This window comes from Phodopus roborovskii, unplaced genomic scaffold (assembly GCF_943737965.1).
Source record: "Phodopus roborovskii unplaced genomic scaffold, PHOROB, whole genome shotgun sequence".
Classification (NCBI taxonomy): domain Eukaryota; kingdom Metazoa; phylum Chordata; class Mammalia; order Rodentia; family Cricetidae; genus Phodopus; species Phodopus roborovskii.
Genome location: NW_026126547.1, coordinates 1,204,086 through 1,225,350, shown reverse-complemented (window position 1 = coordinate 1,225,350; position 21,265 = coordinate 1,204,086). Strand labels below are relative to the sequence as shown.

Here is a 21,265-nt window from a genome sequence, read left to right as displayed (position 1 = left end):
GGCACAGGTGGTCCTAATAAATTTGGTTTTGATGGATGCCAAGTATCCTCTTAGGTGCTGTGTTTATCTCCTATCCCCTGCCCCCCTCAATTTTGGACACACAGCCCCTATCTCCTTCCCTAGCTCTCCAGGATTCTACCCAGTGTACTCTCCTCCCCCGACTCCCCATTAGTGCCTGAGTGATGCATCACAGCAGAGGAGGCTGACCTGAGAGAGAGAAAACCTGGGGCCTGAATGGGTAGGATCATATATAGAGACACTTGGATTCTAGAAGTGAGGAGCTTGCCGGGAAACTGAGTAGATGTGGAGGGTACAGCAGAGCTCTAATTATGGTTGAGAGGTTCCCTCCCCTGCCCCTGTGACTAGAGAATATCTGAACGGTAACAGGTGGTGTGGGAGCATCGGGAAAAGAGGAGAGTCCACTTGGCTAATACCACAAGATCCATAGCCAGACTGTCACTCTCATGACTACCTTAACCATCGCCAACTCAGGAGCCGCCAGTTCAAGATGGAGGCCTGAGCCCTTGCTGCTGTGGAGAGAGAAACAGAGTGTCTGCAGGAGACTTCCATAGACAGGGCTTGCCCAAAGAGGATTTTTAAGACAAAGGTTCTTATGCTACTCTGAACATTGCTACCAAAACTGAGTTCTCTGTGGCTTGACAGTTCTGTTCTGCCCACGCCTGCTGGCTGTCAGAGGTGAAGGGGCGTGGAGCAGAAAAGTGGCTGGAACTGGCTTGAGGGAAGGAACAGCTGGCCACAGCTTGTCTGAGTTGAGGTGGGTCAGGCATAGAATGCTGACAAGCCAGCGGGGGTGGCTTGTTGGCATGTGAGGAAATAAAGGGTTGTGCTGCTTACCACATGGGACACTGGCTTTTCTTTGAGCTAATGTGGTCATCAGTTAATGCTCAGATGGCTTCCTCAATGGCAAAAGTCAGCTGGAGGATGTTCTTGTCACCACAGGATCCATTAGACACCTGCAGCCATCAGAATTCCATTGTTACTGTCTTCAGTCTTAAAATGTTACGTGGAGGAGTCAGGATGTAGACTTTGGGAACTGGATTTAGGGAAATGAATTTTCTAGGTTATCTCATTTTGTGACAACCTAACATCTTACTGGTGGTATTGCCGTTTCTGTTCTTAAGGTTTAAGTTTTGTGTGGGTATACACATGAGTGAAGGTTCCTGTGGAGACCAGAGGCATCAGATCCCCTGGAGTTGGTGTGGATGCTGAGAACTACAGTCAGGTCCTCTGGCAGAGCAGCTGCTCTGCTGAGCTCAGTAGCCTCTGCTGTCTTAGTTCTTGCAGCACCTTGTGATAAGGATTAGGGAGTCATGCCCCTGGTTACTGGTGATCTTTCTGAACACCTGAGCGTTTCCACTTGTCTGAGGTGGTCTTTATGGTAGAGTGTATTTGGCTGTTCACAGTGCTAGGGATCAAGCCCAGTGTCTGTGTGCTCAATAACTGCCCTGCTGCTGAGCTACACTTGAACCTCGTTTGTTTTATTGATCCTAGGTCTTAGTCCTTCATTGGCTACGCAATTTGCAAATATTTTCTCCCAATCAATAGTTTCTGGTTTTTTTAGTCCCTTTAACTGGGCTCTTTACAGAACATAAAAACTTTCCATTAGATTCAGCTAATAGATTCACTTTTATGTGTCAAGTGTTATAATTGTACCTAGGGAGCTAGAGAGAGCTTTTAAAAGCGCGCTCTTCCAGTGGAACTGGGTTCAATTCCCAGCACCCACATGACAGTTCACAACTGTCTATAACTCTAGGATCTGGTAACTTCACACAGATACATACATACTATTTAAAAAAACAATTAGTAATAAAAATAGCTGGGTGGTGGTGGCAATATACCTTTAAACCCAGCACTCAAGATGCAGAGACAGGTGGATTTCTGTGAGTTCAAGGCCAGCCTGGAACTCACAGAGATCCATCTCCTCTAGTGCTAGAATTAAAGTATACTGCTACACCAGGCCTACTTTTTTAAAGTTTCAGTTATGTACCAGGTGGTGGTGGAGTTCAGTGTTAGTGACAGGTGGCAGCAGCAGTGACAAGGTGCACGTGCAGACAAACTGCATCGCTTTCCCTTTGGCTAATGTGGGTACATCTGCTCCTTCCATGGTTTCTGCCTGGTCTTTGGCCTCTGGTAGCTGGTGAGTCATGGTGCACAACACCCATCTTAATGAATGGGGCTAGGAACTTCTCACCCTTGTCGGATATCCTCAGGTGTTTTAGGTATGGTTAATGATGAAGGCACAGTGATTGATTTGTGAATGATTCAGATCCTGAAGAGCTTGGATGCCAGGCTACCTATCACTTTAGTTGGGCACAGTTGGGGCATCGGTCTTTACCCACTCTGGAGGGGGTGTGCGGTCTTTCCCATCCCCAGAAATGTTTCACAGCCTTTCTAGGGTGTCTGTTGGTCTCAGATTCAACCAAGTTGACAACCAAGATTAATCATCCAAAGTAAACGTGTGTGTGTGTGTGTGTTTACAAACTAGACACACATCACTCAGATTCCTTGTTTCTGTGACTTACCACATGGCATTAGGTGGTATCTGTAAGTGCCTTCCTCGACTGCCCATTTTGTATTCACCCTCTGCAAGTACCTCAGCAAGTCTTGGTCCTTTCCTCCCTGAGAGCTTTAGACCCTTTGTCATCCTGCTTGGATTGGGTTGGAACTTAGTCATGGCACACCGAAGTCCCCCTGAAAGGACCGCCTGTACTCCAGACACCCTTACTTCCATTTTGGAGAAGCAGTCCAATTCCCCCTTGGTGGTCAGCATCAATCATACCTCCTAACACAAGAACTGCTTGCTTACCTTTATTTGGGATTGGGTTGGAGAAGGGGTGCTATTTTTGAGACCAGTCTTTTCTTACTGGATATCCTGGGACTATAAAGGCCAGACTAAACTCAAACTCAACAGAGATCCACTTGTCTCTACCTTTCGGGTGCATCCAGCTATAACTGCTTTTTTAACCTGGCCCAAAATGGCCAGGGAGAAGCCTTAGTTTACATCTCAGTGCAGTGCTTGTTGTGCCTCTGGGCAGAAGCACACCCTGTTCTGGTACAAAAATGTCTTGGCCTGCAGAGCACAATGTTTCAGGGTATGAAGCAATTTTTTTTGGAGTGGGTCAGTAGGAGTGACAATGGGTGGTACCACTTCTACCCTTGGGTTACTGGCCCCAGGAATCCTGGTAATAATGAGGAACAGTACCATATGTTGGATGGAGTTAAAGCACATACAGGCTTCTGGAGGGTCCTGTCTCAGCCCTTGAATTTTGGTTGCATTTACGTCCTATTTATTCTCTGGTATACATAAATAAGCATTGCCAACAAGCCCAGAGTAGCTGCTACCTTCAGCTCACTTGATCTAATCAGTGTGATGGGATGGATCAAAAACAGTTATGAGCTCTCCCCTGTGGGGCAGAGAACACACTGGGGATCTTGGAAGGCTTTTGAAGTCTCAAATCCTGTTCCAGGAAAGATTCAGATTGATTTTATCTGAAACAGTCCCCCCTTGAGAAATCCTGGTAAAAGATGTGAGAGCATAGCAGTCAGGGTATGAACCACTATAGAGACTGCTAGGTGGCTGGGAGGAGAGGAGGAAGTGGCTCAGGAGAAGGGTGTTTCAGAGAACCATTCCTCACATAGGCAGTGGATTTGACAAGACTTCAGGCTCCCACCAGACTCACACCAAACGAGGCAATGTGTTTGCTTTTTTGTTTTGGTTTGGGGTTTTGTTTGTCTTGGTTTATCAAGACAGGCTTTCTCTGTGTGGCTTTGGATCCTATCCTGGAACTTGCTCTATAGACCAGGTTGGTTACTTTTTTTTCCAAAAATTTATTTTTAGTGTATTTGTTGGGTTTGATGCCAAGTTGTTATCTGCCTTGTAAAACAAATTACAAAATATCTGTTTTTTTTCTGGGAGGAATTTAAACTTGTTAATATCACTTCAGAATTTTGGTAGAACTTTCCAATTTAGGTTTTTTGTTTTGGGTTTTGTTTTTGTTTTTTGTTTTTGTTTTTGGGGGGGGGGGTTTCGAGGCAGGGTTTCTCTGTGGTTTTGGAAGCTGTCCTGGAACTAGCTCTGTAGACCTGGCTGGACTCACAGAGATCCACCTGCCTCTACCTCCCGAGTGCTAGGCTTAAAGGCACCCACCACCACCGCCCTGCTAGTTTTTTTGTGGGTTTTGTTTTGTGTGTTCGGAGACAGGGTATCACTAGATAGCTCTGACTGCCCTGGCACTGGCTGTGTAGACTAGTATGGCCTCACACTTGGTATAACCGCTTGTGCAGGGTAAGCAGTCAATGTTTAACATCTAGAACTCACTGGTCTGAGCTCCTACAAGCCCAGCAGTCTGACATGAGCTCTGCGCTATATCAGTTTGTCTCCTAGACTCAGGCTCCACCCACTGCTGGGGTTTTTGTCTGGTTCTGGGGGGTTTTCTTGTTTGCTTGCTTTTGGGGTTTTCAAGACAGCCTTGGCTGTCCTACAACTAGCCCTGTCGACCAGGCTGGCCTTGAATTTACAGAAATCTGCCTGCCTCTGCCTCTTGTGCTGGAATCAAAGGTGTGTGCCACCACGCCCAGCCCAGCCCAGCCCCAATACTGTTCTTACTGGTCCCACAGACCTGGTGTATCTCCAATAAATACACTGTGTTCTCAGCTGCTCTCCATAGACCCTTCATGTCTTCAGTACCAGTAGAAAAATGTCAAAGCCAGGTGAGATGTTTTAACACATTCCTAAGCCTAGTTGCCAGACTGAAATTAAGCCTTGGCCCTGCTGGACTGTAGCTTCTGTATGCTGACTCTGAGAAAATACTGATATTTGCAAGATTTTGCCTCAGTGATGCTGGTCTCTTAATCACAGCTCATTTTCTTCCATCCCCAGCTAACCATTCACAATTGCCCCAGTAAAGCAAGTTTCACTTCAGTGTTGTCAGTCTCTTGTTAAAATCATGGCTGACTCCAGTCCCAGCTGACCAGAAATAACCCCAGTATTGGAACTTCCCAAGCCAGGCCGCCATCTTCTGTACCTCTCTCAACATTCCTGTCTCCCAAGCTCCTGTGTCAGCTCATTAAGTTTTGAGCATCCAATGGCCTTTTCTAGCCCAAAGGTCCAGATACTTCCACAATCCTCCCACAAAACAGGATGGTGAGTCCATCACAGCAGCAAACCCATTTTCTGGGGCCAGTTTTTTGATTAGTTTGCTTTCTGTTGCTGTGATAAACACCATAACCAAAAGTAACTTGGCTGGGCAGTGATGGCACACACCTTTAATTCCCAGCACTCAGGAAGCAGAGGCAAGTGGATGTCTAAATGTGAGGCCAGTCTGGTCTACAGGACAAGTTCCAGGACAGGGCTCTACAGAGAAACTCTGTCTAAAAAAGGAAGGAAGGAAGGAAGGAAGGAAGGAAGGAAGGAGGAAAGAAGGAAAAAGGCAGGCAACTTGGGGAAGAAAAGTGCTTGTTTAGCCTCCATGTCCTGATCACAGTTGATCAGGGCAAGAACCCAAGTATGAGCAGAGACAGAAATGGTGGGAAAAGCTACATCATACTGGCTTGCTTTCTTTTACCACCCAAGACGCCTGCCAAGGATGGCACTGCCCACAATGAGCTTGCCCTCCCACATCAATCACTGACCATGAAAACCCCCACAGGCTTGCCCATAAGTAATCTGATAGAGGTGGACTTTGAAGATTCACTCCTTCCAGATGACTAGCTTAGGTCAAGCTGACTTAAAAAGGAAACGAACAACTCAGCACAATCACTTTGCATGCCTGGCTTTTTGGCTTTCTTGCTTTTTGTTTTGTTTTTGAGGGGGCAGAATGAGACATAAGGTCCACACTGGTCTCAGATTCACTATGTAGCTGAGGCTAACCCTGAACTGCGATCCTTCATCCACTATGTCCTGAGTGTCTGGCTGTCTTTCCTGAGTGGCATTTTCTTTTGTTGCTAGTGTCCCATCCTCAGGACCTCTATAGAGCTGGGAATGGGGTGAATATGCTGTCCAGAAGGTCCTCTTGTCTTCCCAGCCTCTGTTGGTGTAGGTGGTCCTTGATTCTATATGGGGTGAAGAAGCCTAATATGGCCTTCCTGTTGGTAGGCTGGGGTAAACACCAGACCTGGCCTCCACCCTTTGGATGAGGCACTGCAGGATGCCTTCTTGCTATGGCATTCACCTGGTTCCTCACTTCCTCATGACTGCCTTCTCATCTTTGAGAGTTCTACTTTGGTTTTCTTCAGTTTATAGTTGACCTTAGGAAAAAAGAAAATCAACCAAACAAACAAAAAGTAAAGACAAGACCATACCATCTTTTCTGGGCTGGAAGCCTATAGACATCAGGTTTTACAGAAAAAAACTGGTTTCTGAAAAGTCTGTGGTGTTGACCACATGGTAAAGGAACAGTCAGAACAATGGCAATTGGGACAGAATTCAGCTTTAAAAACAAAAAAGGTCCACAGGAGGAAACAACTTAGATCCTTGGGAGAGGAAATAAGGGTCCTTAAGTGGAGTATAAAGGAAAGGGGGAAATCAAGTGGAAAGATGGATGGGTTGCCAACACCAGAGAGGGTTGGGGCAGTTCTGCAGGAGATGCTCAGCTATGTTTGGACATGGTGGGTAGGGTACCAGAGGTACATTGGTGTGCAATGTTGCACCTTGAGTCAGGTACAGGGGACTGGGGAACAGCAAATGGCCATCTTCCTGAGCTGATCTTAGACCCAGAAAATCCTATACACCGGGCACTTCCTCCCTGCTTGCCTTGATAACTGCTAATTTCCCCAACTCCAGTTCAAAGATGACAATATGTCATTCTTTCATCCCCTGGTGCCTGGTACTGGGGAGGGGGGGCGGGGAGGAGACAAACTGGGCAGTGCAACAGCCGGTGTGGAAGCAGTATAGCATTTCAGGATGGGAAATGGTAAACATCACGTCTGGCGGTGTTGCACAGGCCCTGCCGGGAATGGAGTAAGGTGCCTTTCTTCCCTGGTCTAGAGATCTGAAGCGGGAAGGAAAGGAAGCCAATTGCCAAGCTGGAACTCAAAAGATCAATCTCAGCCCAGGAGTTTGTCTGGAGCCGCTTTCCCTGGCACACTTAGCTCTATCTTCCGTTGCCACAGAGACAGGAGGTGGTTGCTATGGAGACTGACTGCTGCGACCAGCCAATCGCGAGCTGCTATTTCAGCTCATCCTAGGGCCTGGAGGTAATAACTCCTTCCCTTGACTCCATGCGTCCTCTGTCCAGACACTGAGCAATAGGTTGGGCCATCACTCATTAAAGTGGCCATGCCCACTCTGCAAAATACATAGCTATCTCCCCAGATTAACCCGCACTCCTGGTTCTGCCGACACTTTTGCCTTTTTGCAGGCAAGAGGCGATGTCACCTTGGGAGGAGCCCGGATTCCAAGTGACCCTTCGGGTACTACCGGAAAGGCGGGGCAGGGTGCAGCCTTCCGGCCCCAGACTCAACAGTGGGAGAAAGACGATGGAATGAACGTGAGGAACGAGCGAGCGCCCTCCCTCTTGCACTCTGCGGTGCCTGGCGCGCAGCGCACGCTCACTTGACTTCATAGGCGGGCGGGGCAGCGCTGACGTCATCCACGCCCTCCCCCCCCAGCAGAGGGGCGGTGGCCGAGCTGGCTACTCCAAGCGCATTGACGGACAGAGGGACAGAGAGACAGGGGGATCAGCAGGCACACGTCCAGGCCATGCCCGGGGAGGCTGTGCGCGCTGAGTTGCCGCTGCCTGAGGCAGGAGGGCCAGGATCCCGCACAGGTGAGACCGGGGTGGCTCCGCTTTCTGGCCCAATACCTTTCTCTGGCTTTCTCTCCATCTCTCAGCCTCCTAACAGTCCCCTCCCCTGTCTTTTCAGACCGGTTCTTCCCTCCACATTGCATCCTTCCCCCACCCCCAGCCCCAAACCCCAGGATTTCATGAAAGCCTGGAGGCCGCAGACAGCATCCTCCAAAACCTGGAACTATGAAAGGGCAGTGTTTTGGCCTTTCACTTTGGGCTGGGGAAGGGGGGGGGGGAGTTGTGCTCTTTGGACCAAGTCCCATTTGCTTAGGCCTCTGTACCACATCGCGTTTCTTTGTCCACAGAGAGCTGCAGGGCCCCAGGACCGACGGTGGGGTGACAGGTTTGGAAGCCAGAGGCCCAGAGGGTCCCTGCAGGCTCATCCTGTGACCACCAGAGGGTCTTTAGAGGTACTTTAGGCGCCCAGGGTAGCAAGCGGCTAGACTTAGAAAGGAGGCGTAGGATTGATGGGACTTGGGAACCCAGCCAGAGGACACTGGCAGAGCTGGGTCTGGGAGGTGCGGCCCTGGGGGTGTTGTGACCAGCAGTGGTCTTAATATTCAGACCTTGGAGAAGCAGCGGCATTAAATGTTGGTGGAAACCAGTCCACTTACAGACCTGAGAGTACTGGACAAAGCCAAGGGCACCTTGCTGTGTGCAAAAAGTCATCTGGGGACAGTATGGGCAAGAATAGGGATGGTGTCAATGCTGGGCCAGAAACCTGACTGAGAACCAACACGGATGCCACCCTACTCTTGTTGAAAACAGGCAGTCCATGCCGAGACTCCCCAGACCCAGAGTGATAAGCTGATTCCTTCCTGGCTTGCATGGTGACCTTGAGTCACAAAACAAACAAACAAACAAAAAGCCCCACAACTTGAGCCTTTTAGTTCCATTTTAACCTTGGCCCAATTCTGCGCTTCTGCCCTGAGGCCACACTAAGAAGTAGAGATGGCAAGAGCCTGACTTGGGGACACCCAGTGATGGCTACTAGCCACACCCACTTCCAGTGCCAGGTGTCCCTCAGGGGACCTGCAGGACCCCTGGTTGCCCTAGTAGTCAGTGTCAAAGAGCCCAGTGCCCTGGCCCTGCTGAGAGCAGATGTCAGGGGAGGTGGCTGTCCCCTCTCCAGCCTCCCTGTCATCCTGGGTGAGATCTGCTCAGTAGCTGAGAAAGACAAAGGCAAGGAGCAGGTCATGTTGCCCTGTCACTAGTGAATATGGTAGAGCCAGCAACATTGGCTGTGTGCCTGCCAGAGCGGCAGGCCCCTAGGCATTGCCCCTCCCCCTCTTGTGCAGGATTTGGCCTGGACTCTGGGGACAGTAGGAAGGCTTTAAGTGGATACTTCAAAGAGATATGTGTTTGGCTATGGTCCGGGGGGTGGGGGGTGGGGAGGAGCTGTTACAGAGTCATTAAAAATGAGGCTTAAAAAAAATGATGCCCTGAGAACTTGAATACACTTAAATGGTTGAGTTAAAAGCCATGGGACTCGAGCGAATATGCAGAGTGACCTTAGTGGGGACATGCAGGTCAGCGAGAGGCAGGACAGCATTAGCCAGAAAGATAGGAGGTAGTGTGGGAACTGCCTCCTGGAGAGGTTTGCTCCATACTTTCCGAAGTCCATAAGTACTTTCTTATCCACGGGGAATCAAGGCCCGGGGATGTGTTTGTGGTGTGGCATGTCAGCGGAGGGTGTGCCAGCCCATGAGCACCTATGCCTGAAGAGACCTAGAGAAGGACCCCAAGGCAGGCCAGCCCCCAGCATGGTGGAGGATCTGTTGCCATGAATGGCTGCCACCATGGAGAGGACATGGCCAGCCTTCCTCAGCTGTCCTATTCCCATGGGCACCTATCACCAAGTCCCATCACTGCCCTTTGAGCAGGGTGTTGCAACCCAGACTCTGTGGCACATGTCTGTCTCTGTCCTCCAGAAACTTAGCTGCATGCAGATAGCTATGGGGAACTTGAGGTTGGTCTCAAGTATAGGCAACAAGGTTAGGAGCAAGTTGGGCTAGAGACAAAACCTCCTGCTTTACAGTAGATCTGGAATGTCCCAGAGCTGTAGTGTACAGGACCACTCACTGCCCTTGTCACAAGAAGGAGCTGGCATTGTCCAGTGGATTCTCGTAGCCCTGTTCCTGCCAAGCCCTGTTGGACCAAGCTAAAGTAGCAAGCCCAATTCAGAACAGAGACAGTTGCTAGTTGTACCTTTGCTGAAGTGTCTCCAAAAAAGGCCTGGATTTCTAATACGCAACATTTCTCATGTTGCCCTTTCCCATAAAGCAGCCTGTCAGCAGCTGCCTGCTCTGCTGAAATGCCTGGAAACGCTTCAAGTCCAGTTAGCCTACACGTCATTCTCTCCTCCACTACATTCCCTGACCAGCCCTCCTCTGCAATTTTATCTGTGGAACCCTGCCCCTTCCCAATGTTCAACTCTTCACCTGCCCTGGCTCTCAGATCTGTCCAGATCTGTCTTTTTCTGTCTCCATAGATCTCTCATGTGATGCAGCCATTGCCACCACCATTCTGAAAGGGGACCAACGGGAGCCCCCTGCCCCAACCCCAGGGCCTAGCCCTCTGGCACTCACATTCCTGTCCAGCAAGCCAGGTGCACGGCCCCAGCCTGAGGGAGCCAGCTGGGATGCAGGGCCCCGTGGGGCTGCCTCAACCTGGGTTGACCCAGCAGAGGGCAGCCCGAGTCCAGGGGTCCTTCCTGAGGGCCTGCCTCTCCAGCCTTTGCCTACTGAAGTCCCTCTCCCCACCACCCTGGAGCCCCGCATCGTGATGGGTGAGGAGACATGCCAGGTCGTCCCTTCACCCAGGACAGCCTGGCCAGTGCTCAGGGACCGGGAGGGTGGGCACACCACCCTGCATCCACCTCCGGAGCTGTGTTCTCAGGGTGATCCTCCTGTGCCTTCCCCTCCCCCTGACCTCGATTCCTACTTCACACCACCCTCTACTCCTACCAAAACCACCTGTGCCCTGCTTCCTGACCATGGGCCACACAGTGATGCCTGGGACCTGGAGGCCGAGCTGCTGGATGAGTTACTGGATTCAACGCCAGCTTCACCCTCAGGCTCCTATATTACAGCAGATGGGGACAGCTGGGCCTCATCACCTTCCTGTTCCCTCAGCCTGCTGGCCCCAGCTGAAGGGCTGGACTTTCCCTCTGACTGGGGCCTCTCCCCGTCAGGATCTGTGGTAGACGAACTAGAGCCACACTCCACAGAACCTCCAGAGCCCCCATCCTCTGAGTCTAGCCTCTCAACCGACAGCAGCTCTTCCTGGAGCCAAGAGGGCCATTTCTTTGACCCGACCTTCTTGGCCAACGACCCGATGATCCCTGCCGCCCTACTACCCTTCCGGGGTAGCCTCATCTTCCAGGTGGAAGTTGTGGAGGTGACACCATTGCCCCAGGAGGAGGAAGAGGAGGAGGAGGAAGAGGAGGTAGCTGCTGGTGCTGCCACCCCGGATGGAGACCTGGCTGGAGAGGGTGAGGACGACAGCGCATCTGCCTCGTTCCTGCAGTCACTGTCTGATCTGTCCATCATCGAGGGCATGGATGAGGCCTTCGCCTTCCGGGATGATACTTCTGCAGCCTCCTCTGACTCAGACTCAGCTTCCTATGCAGGGGCAGATGACGACAGGCTGTACAGTGGGGAGCCCCATGCCCAGCCCAGTGCCCAGAATACAGAGCAGGAGCACAGAAGCAGGGTCACATTTCAGGGCACAGAGTTCATGCTTCAGATTTTGGAGCAAGAAGCCTGTCTTACCAATAGCCAGGAATCAACTGCAGAAATAGCAGAAGAGGCCCCAACTTTAGGCATAGAATCCGAAGCTACTATGACCCTTCCTGATCTGCAAGCAGCTCCAGGCCCCCAGGTGGAGGGAGTTACCACAGTCACCCCTAGGGAAGGGAACAAAGAAGTTGACTCAGTTGCTCAACTAGCACCCAGGGCACTGCCTGAGGCCTGCCACAAGGGGCTGAGCACTGCTCTAGGTTGTAATCCTGTCACCGTGGAATCCATTCTAGATCTGCAGGAAGAAGCAAGCCCCACCTTGTGTCCAAACCTTCCTGCTAACCTGAAGGAAGGAGGCCAGGACCTTCCCTCCACACTGGAGTCTGTGGCTGTGGCTTCAGTGAGGCCCCAGAAGGCTGAGAGAGGTGACATAATACCCCAGGACCTCCCTATGACACTACCCTCATTCTTGCAATGTGTACATCCCACCTCAGGCCCAGAGTCTGTGGCTGCAGTCACTCTGAGGCTGCAGCAGGACGAGGGATGTGTCATAGCCCTCCAGGAGGCCCCTGTGCCATCACCTCCACCCCTACAAAGTACAGATCCCATCTCAGGCCCAGAGTCTAGGGCTGCGGCTACATGTGGGTCCCAGCAGGCTAAGGAAGGTATCACAGCACAGCAGGACTCCCCCATGGCATCATCCCCACCCCCGAAAGGCTCAGATCCCACCTCAGACCCAGAACCTGAGGCTGTGGTCACACTGGGGTCCCAGCAGGCTAAGGAAGGTGTCATAGTACCCCAAGATTCCCCCATGGCATCATCCCCACCCCTGAAAGGCTCGGATCCCACCTCAGACCCAGAACCTGAGGCTGTGGTCACACTGGGGTCCCAGCAGGATGAAGGGATTGCCACAGCACTCAAGGACTCCCCTATGGCATGTCTATCCTGGCATGGCTCAGATCCAACTCCAGACCTAGAAGCTGAGTTTGCTGCCACCCTGGGACCACAGCAGGCCAAGGGGGGTGTCACCATACCCCAGTTCACCCCAGTAGCATCACCTCCACCCCTGCAAAGCTTAGATTCAATCTCAGACCTACATCCTGTGGCTAGAGCCGTACCAAGGTCCCAGCAGGCTAAAGACAGTGCCGCTGCACCCCAGGACACCCTTGTGATGGCACCTCGGTTCCTCCAAAGCATAGATTCCACCTCGGAGCCAGAGCTGATAGTCCAAGACACCTCTCTGGCACTGCAGAGAGGAACAGGCTACACCACAGAGACTAAGCCTTCAGCCTCTGAGACCCATCAGGAGTTAGGTGTGGCCTTAGGACCAAAGCCAGTGCCTGGTGAGCAGGATTCAAAACCCCCTCTAGACTCAGCATTCGTCAATTCAAACCAAGTCCAACAGAACGGCTCCGAGCCAGCCGTAAAAACTGACAAGTCTGGGGCTCCAGAAGAGGTATGTCCCACCTTGAGCACAAAGATCTCTGAGCCCACATCTTGTATGGGAGAGAAAGTAGCTGAGAGCATGCCTGCCCTCAGGCAAGGAGCATGCCTTGAAACCCACAATGCGGTCAAGACCCGCTCACCTCAAACAGAGGCCCCAGGGGCTAAGAACAAGCGGGGTAGAGGCCCCAAATCACCAGGGCAGGGAAATGGGTCCAAGTCAGCATCCCAAGGTGCAGGGGAGACTTCCAAGGCACAGTCAGCAGCATGCTCTGAGGTCAGCCAGACACAGTTGATGAGCTCAGCTGGAGAAGGGAGGGGCCTGAGCAGCAAGGACACCTTGGGCCCCAAGCTTCCTGTGGCTCTATCTGTACAAGCCAGGCTAAGTTCCTGCCCAGGCTCCCCAGCAAGGGCCGCATGCACACTGAGCAGAGTCCACTCTGAAGAGATTGCCAGCTCTGCACCATCCTTTGAACAGCAGGAGCCTGTGCTAGGCCTGGGTAGTAGAGAAGAGCCTCAGACGACCCCAGGTGCCCTTTACCCTTTCCCAGCAAACTCTGCCAGTGACCTGCCCACCACAACCCAGGGTAGGTCCCTGGATCCTGACCCTCCTGCTCCCAGTGCCCTGGACAGGGCATCCCAAACATCCCCAGGGCCCCCAGCCCCTTGCCTGGGCCCCAGTCCCCAGAAAGCCTCTGTGGAAGAGAAGATCCCAGCCTCTCGTGGTCTGATGCCTCGGCCAGGAGCCCAGGGAACTGCTGCCATTACCACCTCAGGATCCACAATGCCTCTGGGGGCCCGGCAGCGTGTCAGCCTCTCACCTCACTCCACCCTCAACCCCAAGGTGACCCCCACAGACACCAAAGACCTGGCTTGCATCATCTCAAGCCCCTGCCAAGTGCCTCCTGCCTCTGGGACCCAGAGCCCATCTGGCTCTCGAGGGTTCCCAGCCCCTGAACAAGAGGATGAGGACAGCCTAGAGGAAGGTAAGAGTATGTGGAGCTCAGGGTCTGGGCAGGCTAGACTCCTCTCAGGGAGGCACTAGAGGATGGAGCTGGAGGAACCTCAGCAGTGGCAAGAGGCCCTCACACCTCACCCCTTCCCCAGACTCACAGAGGGCCCCAGGCTCCGGCCAGCATTCGGATAGCCACGGGGAGTCGTCAGCTGAGCTGGATGAGCAAGATATCCCACCTGAGAAAGCGCAGTGCCCGGCACAGGTGCTGGCCCCAGAAGGTGGCGGGTCTCTGGGCATTAGCCCAGACCCCCCCACACAGATGCTTAACTTTACCTTCCTACAGGGCCCAGCGGGCAGCAATGAGGAGACCATTGCCAAAGCCAAGCAAAGCCGAAGCGAGAAGAAGGCTCGAAAGGTCAGCTGAGGGTTCCTCTGGAGGACCCTGGGAGAGGACATGTATACAGGGAGGCAATCTTACCAACACCCCTCATAGCCTATGGCCAGTGAAACCCTACCCACAAAAAGGGCTTTGAGTCAAATCTGGTGACCCCTACCCCTAAACACTGCAATGTCCTGAGGAAGCCCTTACAGAGGTCAGCCTGACATGGGAGGGACAAGCATCCCTCACAGACAGGGAAGGCGGCCTGAGCATCTCATCCTCCCCATCAGGCAATGTCCAAACTGGGCTTACGGCAGATTCAGGGAGTCACCAGGATCACCATCCAGAAGTCCAAGAACATCTTGTTTGTCATTGCCAAGCCAGATGTCTTCAAGAGCCCCGCCTCAGACACCTATGTGGTCTTTGGTGAGGCCAAGGTCTGTCATATTGTCTGTCAAGGCCAAGGCTATGGCAATGCTGTGGTTTGGGGGAAGGCCCACGGGGGTCGGTGAGCTCTGCTCACATAGATGTCCTATACTGCAGATCGAGGACCTGTCCCAGCAGGTACACAAGGCTGCGGCAGAGAAGTTCAAGGTGCCCTCAGAGCCCTCAGCCCTGGTCCCTGAGTTGGCACCTGGGCCCCGGGTGAGGCCAGAGTGCGAGGAGGAGGAAGATGAGGAGGTGATGTAAAGAGGCTCTGAACGCTTGACTGGGTGCGGGGTGAGGGTAGGATGGGATTCTATCCTACCTGAGCAGCACCCTGCTCAAGGGGCCTCAGGCAGCTTAAGTCACCCACCCCCTTATTCCCCTCCACCAGGTAGAGGAGGCTGGCCTAGAACTTCGTGACATCGAGCTGGTGATGGCCCAGGCCAATGTGTCCAGGGCAAAGGCCGTGCGGGCACTGAGGGACAACCACAGTGACATTGTCAATGCCATCATGGTGAGCAAGTATTAGCCCCTTCTGCAGCCCAGATGTCCCTAGGGAGGTCCTGCAGAAGACGCCCCTCCTAACCTGACTCTTCCTCTGCAGGAACTAACAATGTAGCTACTGTCGGGAAGCTCGGGACAGATGTTCTGCCTCCCCCAGCTCTGCTGCCCAATAAATCGGTGTCATATCATCACCCTCTGGAGTCCCCTCAGTTGTGTGGTAGACTCTCATCACCCTTGGGTGTCTCATCAGGGCCCTGGTGTCCTTCCCTACCCTCTAGTGTCCCCTCAGAACCTGGTGCTCATCCTTCACTGCCTTCTGTCACCTCACTGCTTCGATGCCATCGCCACGCCCCCGCCACCCTTTAGTGTTCCATCAATCTCTGCTGTTACCTAGTGGCCCTCTGGTGTCTCCCCAATGCCTGACACCCCCTCATCACCCTCCTTTGGTTCTGCCATCCCCAAAAGTTCCTTCACCCCTCTCTGGCTTTCTCTCAGATCCAGCTACAGCCGCACGGCCATGCACTCCTTGTCCCTTCCTCCTACAGTTTTGGTCACAGAAATGTGGCTGTCGTGGTCCTTTACTTGCACATACACCCTGCTGGTGTGCACTAGGGCATAACTGGGCACAGGGCAGACTGCGGTCTATCTTCAGTCTCCCACACTTCTAGGAGAGAACGAGCTGCGCGCGCATCAAGAGACCACCCCAACAGTCTCTCTTGGCTTGGGCTAGGCTCCCATGCCCAGTCCCAGGACAGCAGACGACAAGAAGATTCTGTCAAATACTGTCCTGAGGTCATGATACTGCTGAGGAAAGTATCCATGAGACCCCAGGGACACTCAAGCTTGCCCTGGAGACAACTGAGGTGTCTACAGAGCCCGAGGGGCTCAATCACAACTGTCCCAGTTCAGAGACAGCTGGGGTCTTCACACAGCCCTTCTGCTCAGGACACAGCTCTTCCTCCCTGAGTGTGGCACTGACAAGTACCCCAGCCCAGGAGTGTTATAGGGATGCCTGGCCCCAGGTCACTTTCCTTCTCTCTGTGGCTAGGAGAGTTTCAAGGGGTCTAGAGGGTCCAGAATGAAGTCACCAGGCTTAGGGGAAGGGGACAGAATGAGGGCCATGAGGCCCATGTCAACTTTTCAGAAGCCCCGATCCTCAATTCTGTAGGCTACACTCTTCCTGTATACTGCACTCCGGCTTACACAAAGGGCTACAACATGCTACTGCCCCCTGACATGGAAGAGAGGTTCCCCCAAATGCCTGCTCCTGTCATGTCCAGAGCCAAAGCAGAAGTACCAATCCTCTCTCCCACCTCTCCCTGGGTACTGTGGACAGTCATGATCCATCCACCCTGTGACATCACGGAACAGAAAAAATGCTTGACAACTGGAGATTAAATTATTCACATTGTAGTAAACAACTTTTTAAGGTCTCTGAGAGTTAGAAGAGGAAAATCATGTGCAAAATACCAGCTGTCCAGGGCCAGGCCGACAGGACTGGCTCTTCCTGCCAGCTGCAACTGGCCCTCCCGAGTGGGGACAGGCTACAGGCATTGCTGAGCCCCTGAGGAAGAGGCACAGAGCCTTTCGCCCTGTGCTGGGGCACATGTCCTGTGGCAGCTCTCCACTCCTTCACAGTAGAGGACCTGGCCACCAGAGCCACCTGTGTCTGCAGGCCCTCCCTAGCTCCTAGCCAGGAAGGGCTGACAGTCAGTCAGGTGCAGGCATCAACTCCCGGGAAGGCCTGGAGTGGCTGTGTGAGACAAGTGTACATTGTCACAACCCATCACGCCGAGTCCTGGTCCATGCTGCAGCCTAGCGCTTCAATATCACTACTGATGTCCAAGATCATGCGGTCCCACTCATCTCCCTCCGAAGGCGCTGACCGGTCATCAGGGCTGCCTGTGGTCCTGTTCCCGTTGGTGGCAGATGTGGAGGTGGTACTCAGGGCACGGCGATGCCTGCCAAAGCTGTCAGTGATAATGCCACGGCCGTCTTTCACGCCAATGGTCTCCAGAAAGTTTTCAAAGTGCTGACTGTCCTTCTCAGGGATGAAGGGCCTCAAACCTGCCAACATATGATCCCAGAATGAAACCTCAGCGGGGCTCAGGATACTCAGACCATGCAAGCTGTGCCCTGCAGCCAGGTTTAATTAGCTCTGGCTCTGACAAGGACCCCAGCTATGGATAGCTTGCTGTTTTGTCAATCTAACTCTTCAGCTTTGAGGCGTGGCCCGAGTCAGGGGCCTATGATCTTCAAAGCCCCTATCCTATAAGGACAGAAAGCCAAGGCCTCATGCCAAAGCCAGTAACCAAATCCAGGGTAACAGTCCCAACCAGGAAGCTGTCCCCTTCGAGAAGACAAGTGACAGAGTCCAGGAGCCAGAACCCTGATGTGGCTGGGCCCATCCTGATGGGATAAGGAGTTCATGTACACAACAGGTGAGTTTACAGACAACATTTGCCTGATGCGGGGCCTTCAGGTGAACCCCTGACATACCACTCACACCGTAATTGCAGAACACAGGAAGTTAAGAGATAAGGAGTTCAAAGTCATCCTCCCCTGCACAGGGAGTTTGAGGCCAGCCTGAGCTACATGAGACTGTATCATAAAGCCCAAATTAAATCAAACAAAACATATGGAAAAACACCCCAGACAACCTGCTTAGGTGGGGGCCGGGAGGTAGCAGAGAGGCCTAAAGGCTAGTACAGTTAACTGCCTGCCTGATGCAGGATTTTAAGCAGCAGATGCCCAGAGCATCAACTCCTTTCCAACCGGCTTTTTCTGAATTTGAACTTGCTATCTGGCTCAGTTTCCGGAGTCCTCAGTTTATGGCTGTGCCTTCACGCCTGGCTCTATACCACTGTGGCAAAGAGTCAGCTGAGACCAAAATGGGAAGGAGCTGGCTTAAGGCTTCTGAAGGCACATTCTGGGCTGAGTGCCAGGGACCTGAAACCTGAGCCTGCTGGGCACCTGATCCAGAAAACCTGCAGGGAGTGAGAACTCAGACTAGACTCTCTGGGTCTACTCCCGTCCTTCACCTCCCAGGCAGGCAGCCGATGCTCACTAGGCCTCCCTTGGTTTACTGAGAGTACAGGTTAGACCCTCAAGCTACTGCCAGCTCACTGTGTTCTGAGTGTTGGCAGAAAGGGAAACCACAGAGGTGCTACTGTCCCTTCCAGGTGTGGGGCTGATGTGGCAGGCCTGACCCCTAGACTGGTGGGGACACATGTGCTGGGCTCTTCAGGCGTCTTGGACAAAGGCTTGCAAATTCCTACACGCTCCCCAAAAGACACTGACAAAGTATCCCCTTAAAGAGTCCCTTGCCTCTTTCTAGCAGCATCCTGCAGACTTGATGGGTGTTGTTTAGACTCAAGTCTCAGGACCTTTCATGCTTCCTGGCAGAGCCCATCCAGTTCAGCTCAAGGCTCTAAGCAGAGTGAGAACACAGTAAGGGCCCTTCCTGTAACTACGTCAGTCTTACAGCTTAGCCCAGCTTTGACACAGATGCCTGACCGAGCTCCTCCCCTCTGAACCCTACACATTCCCAGAGGGGACCAGTGGGCCTCCCAAGGCCCACTCACCAAGCAGCAGGAACTTGCGGCTGTCCCCGTAGAGCTGTCGCAGGCTGATACAGAACTCATGGATGGAGGCTCCATTGCGGTATTCATGTAGCAGGGCTGCAAACTGCTGGATCTCCTGCGATGACAGCTTAGTACGTAACTGTGAAGGAAGAGAAGTGCAGAGTAGTGAGGGCTGGCACAGGCAGGTGTGTGAGTGTGTGTGGCACTATGGCAGCTGGACCCCACCCTTACCACAACCCCAGTGGCCAAGGCTCAATACTTGGGAGTCAGAATGCCCACCCTGCGTCTCTGTCATCAAGCCCAGCATAAAAAACACCCAGAGAACCAGGCAGTACACAGATCTGCTCTCTCAATATAAAAGGGTCCTCAGGAGGGCTGAAGGGAAGGAAGCAAGCTCTGCATGGAGCAACAGGGATCCATGACCTGGGGGCAAACAGGTCTAACAGGTTAACTTTTCAAATCTAAGACACAAGGAGGCATCATGCCCAGGCACTGATGGAGCTGCAGTTCCTAATTAGCACCAGCATGGTCCAGGCGAAACAACCCAGCACCAACTCGGGCCCACAGACTCCCACTCCCACAGGGCGACAGTAGCGAAACCAGGCCGGTGAGGTGGTCGGCTGCCTACCGTGAGCATGTAGTCCTGCAGCAGTTCCGTGGCGCTGCTGCTCAGCTCGCTCTCACTGACAGTCTTGCTGTGGGGCGATGCCTGCATGCAGAAGGACAAGGGCGGCAGCCCTCCCACATCCCCAGGGTCTGAGAAGCAGCTGCAAAGGCACAAGGTGGTTAGGCCCTGACTACTCAGCCCTTCGCTACACAAGCTCATGCGCCTGATTAGGGCTGGGGCCTGGCAGCCTGCTCACAAATACAATCACATAAGCAGACAACAGTGACTAAGAACTGGCTGGGTATGGCCACATGTGGTGGTGACCAAGAAGAACCCAGGAGTCAGCTCAACCTTACAATGGAGCTCAGACACAGACACAGACACACACACACACACACAGAGGAAGGCTTGGCTTGCTCAGGGAGTGTCCGGGCTGGGAGACAGTGAGGAGGAGCAGAAAGGCTGGGAGATTGCACAGGCTGAGCTAACAGGCTTCAGGAGGATGCAGGCCACCACCATGCAGTGTGCCTTTTCCAAGGGCACTTCTGGAGGCCACAGAAGATAAGGACAAGAGAGGACTGGCAAGGCTCTAGAGGTGGAAATCTGGGGCACCGGACTCTGGAACCGAAGAGAACTTGAGGGACCACCAAGACGGAGACTAGACACAGAAGACCATGCATGTGATGATCCTAAGCCCAGAGCTCAGTGCATGTATGTACTCACAAGGTGCTGGCTTCAGCATCATAAGTGTCCTTCATGTCCACTTTTGTGGAAGAGTCATCTGTGCAAAAGATAAAGACAACACGAGGACTTTCAAGTGCTGGGTAGGTGTTCCAGGCCCAGGGACCCCGCTGGTCCTAAAGTGAGCATTCACTACAGGTAACCCCAATGCCACATCTACAGGCAACCGCAGCTGCTGTTGGGAACTTCATCATGGAGCTTCCTATCCTGGCAAGTAGTGCCCAAGGCGAGGTTCACACACAGGGCTCACTGATGGCCAAGGTAATAATAGCTGCTTCTGGAGATGTCAATTATGTGCACAACTAAACTAGAGGGGTAATGCCACTTGTCCCAGATTGCTCGGCAGTAGCCAGAGCTAGGCAGTTGAACCTCAGAGTCTGGACATAGCTAAAGCTTAGAATTCCCGAGTTCCTCAGGGAGTCTGAGGATGAAGAGGATGAAGCCCACTGCAGCTGCCCACATAATGTCCAACAGATACCACTCTGTGTAGTTAAGACTGCACTTTGCTTCTCCAGCCCTGAGAAAAGCCACTCTACCACCAGGACGAGCAGTGAGTGGAGGCGCTCAGGGAGGCAGCGTCTTGAGAAAGACTAGCAGGGAGCAGGAGACTGCTGATGCAAGAGGGGCCAGGAATGTGCAATGGCATCTGAAGATGTCACAACTGCTCCTGGGACTGGGATGCAACAGTGCAAGAGTAATGACAGTTACTAATTAGTAGACCGTGAGGTGGGGAGATGACTCTGAGCTGTGTGGGGGGACTTAATGTGGTTACAAGCATTTTGCTGTGGTGTGGATATAGAGGTGTCCACCCAAAAGGCTTACGTACTAAAGGCCTTGTCCTAGCTGATGTCACTATTTTGCAAGTTCTGGCAACCTGAAGATGTGGGCCTAGCTGTGCGAGTGGGTTACTGGGGCTGTGTCCACTGGACCTATATCTTGTTCAAAACCCGTCTCTCTGCTTCCTGGCCACTAGGAAGTGACAGCTCTGTTCCTCCTGACCTCCCACCATGATGCTGTCTTACCATGGCCCTGGAACAGGGTCAGTCATGGACTGAAACCTCTGAAGCTATGAACAAGC

At 52.8% G+C, this 21,265-nt stretch overlaps 2 protein-coding genes across 7 annotated transcripts in view; one reads left to right on the top strand and one right to left on the bottom strand.

Annotated features, from left to right (window-relative positions):
- The first annotated feature begins 7,525 nt into the window (after nucleotides 1-7,525).
- Nucleotides 7,526-15,297, top strand: Nacad (NAC alpha domain containing). 3 transcript variants are annotated; one of them, XR_007835532.1, is made up of 7 exons: nucleotides 7,528-7,787; nucleotides 10,300-13,977; nucleotides 14,099-14,208; nucleotides 14,290-14,361; nucleotides 14,616-14,751; nucleotides 14,869-15,006; nucleotides 15,143-15,278. XR_007835532.1 is itself a non-coding variant. In XM_051200575.1 (7 exons), the coding sequence occupies exons 1-7, from the start codon at nucleotides 7,721-7,723 to the stop codon at nucleotides 15,278-15,280; spliced, it is 4,350 nt and encodes a 1,449-aa protein (XP_051056532.1). In that variant the 5' UTR covers nucleotides 7,531-7,720; the 3' UTR covers nucleotides 15,281-15,297. The 3 variants fall into 3 exon arrangements, 1 of the variants encoding a protein (XP_051056532.1); XM_051200575.1 differs by having other exon boundaries at nucleotides 7,531-7,787; nucleotides 14,616-14,762; nucleotides 15,143-15,297; XR_007835533.1 differs by lacking the exons at nucleotides 14,099-14,208; nucleotides 14,869-15,006; nucleotides 15,143-15,278 and having other exon boundaries at nucleotides 7,526-7,787.
- A 1,352-nt stretch (nucleotides 15,298-16,649) lies between these two features.
- Nucleotides 16,650-21,265, bottom strand: part of Ccm2 (CCM2 scaffold protein) — a 53,324-nt gene continuing 48,708 nt past the window's right edge. For all 4 annotated transcript variants that reach the window (XM_051200673.1, XM_051200676.1, XM_051200675.1 and 1 more), the window contains 4 exons: nucleotides 20,170-20,227; nucleotides 19,468-19,606; nucleotides 18,840-18,978; nucleotides 16,650-17,322 (listed from right to left, as the gene is read on the bottom strand). In XM_051200673.1, coding sequence (XP_051056630.1) covers nucleotides 17,042-17,322; nucleotides 18,840-18,978; nucleotides 19,468-19,606; nucleotides 20,170-20,227 — 617 coding nt within the window. In that variant the 3' untranslated portion in view covers nucleotides 16,650-17,041. The remainder of the gene's footprint in view (nucleotides 17,323-18,839; nucleotides 18,979-19,467; nucleotides 19,607-20,169; nucleotides 20,228-21,265) is intronic.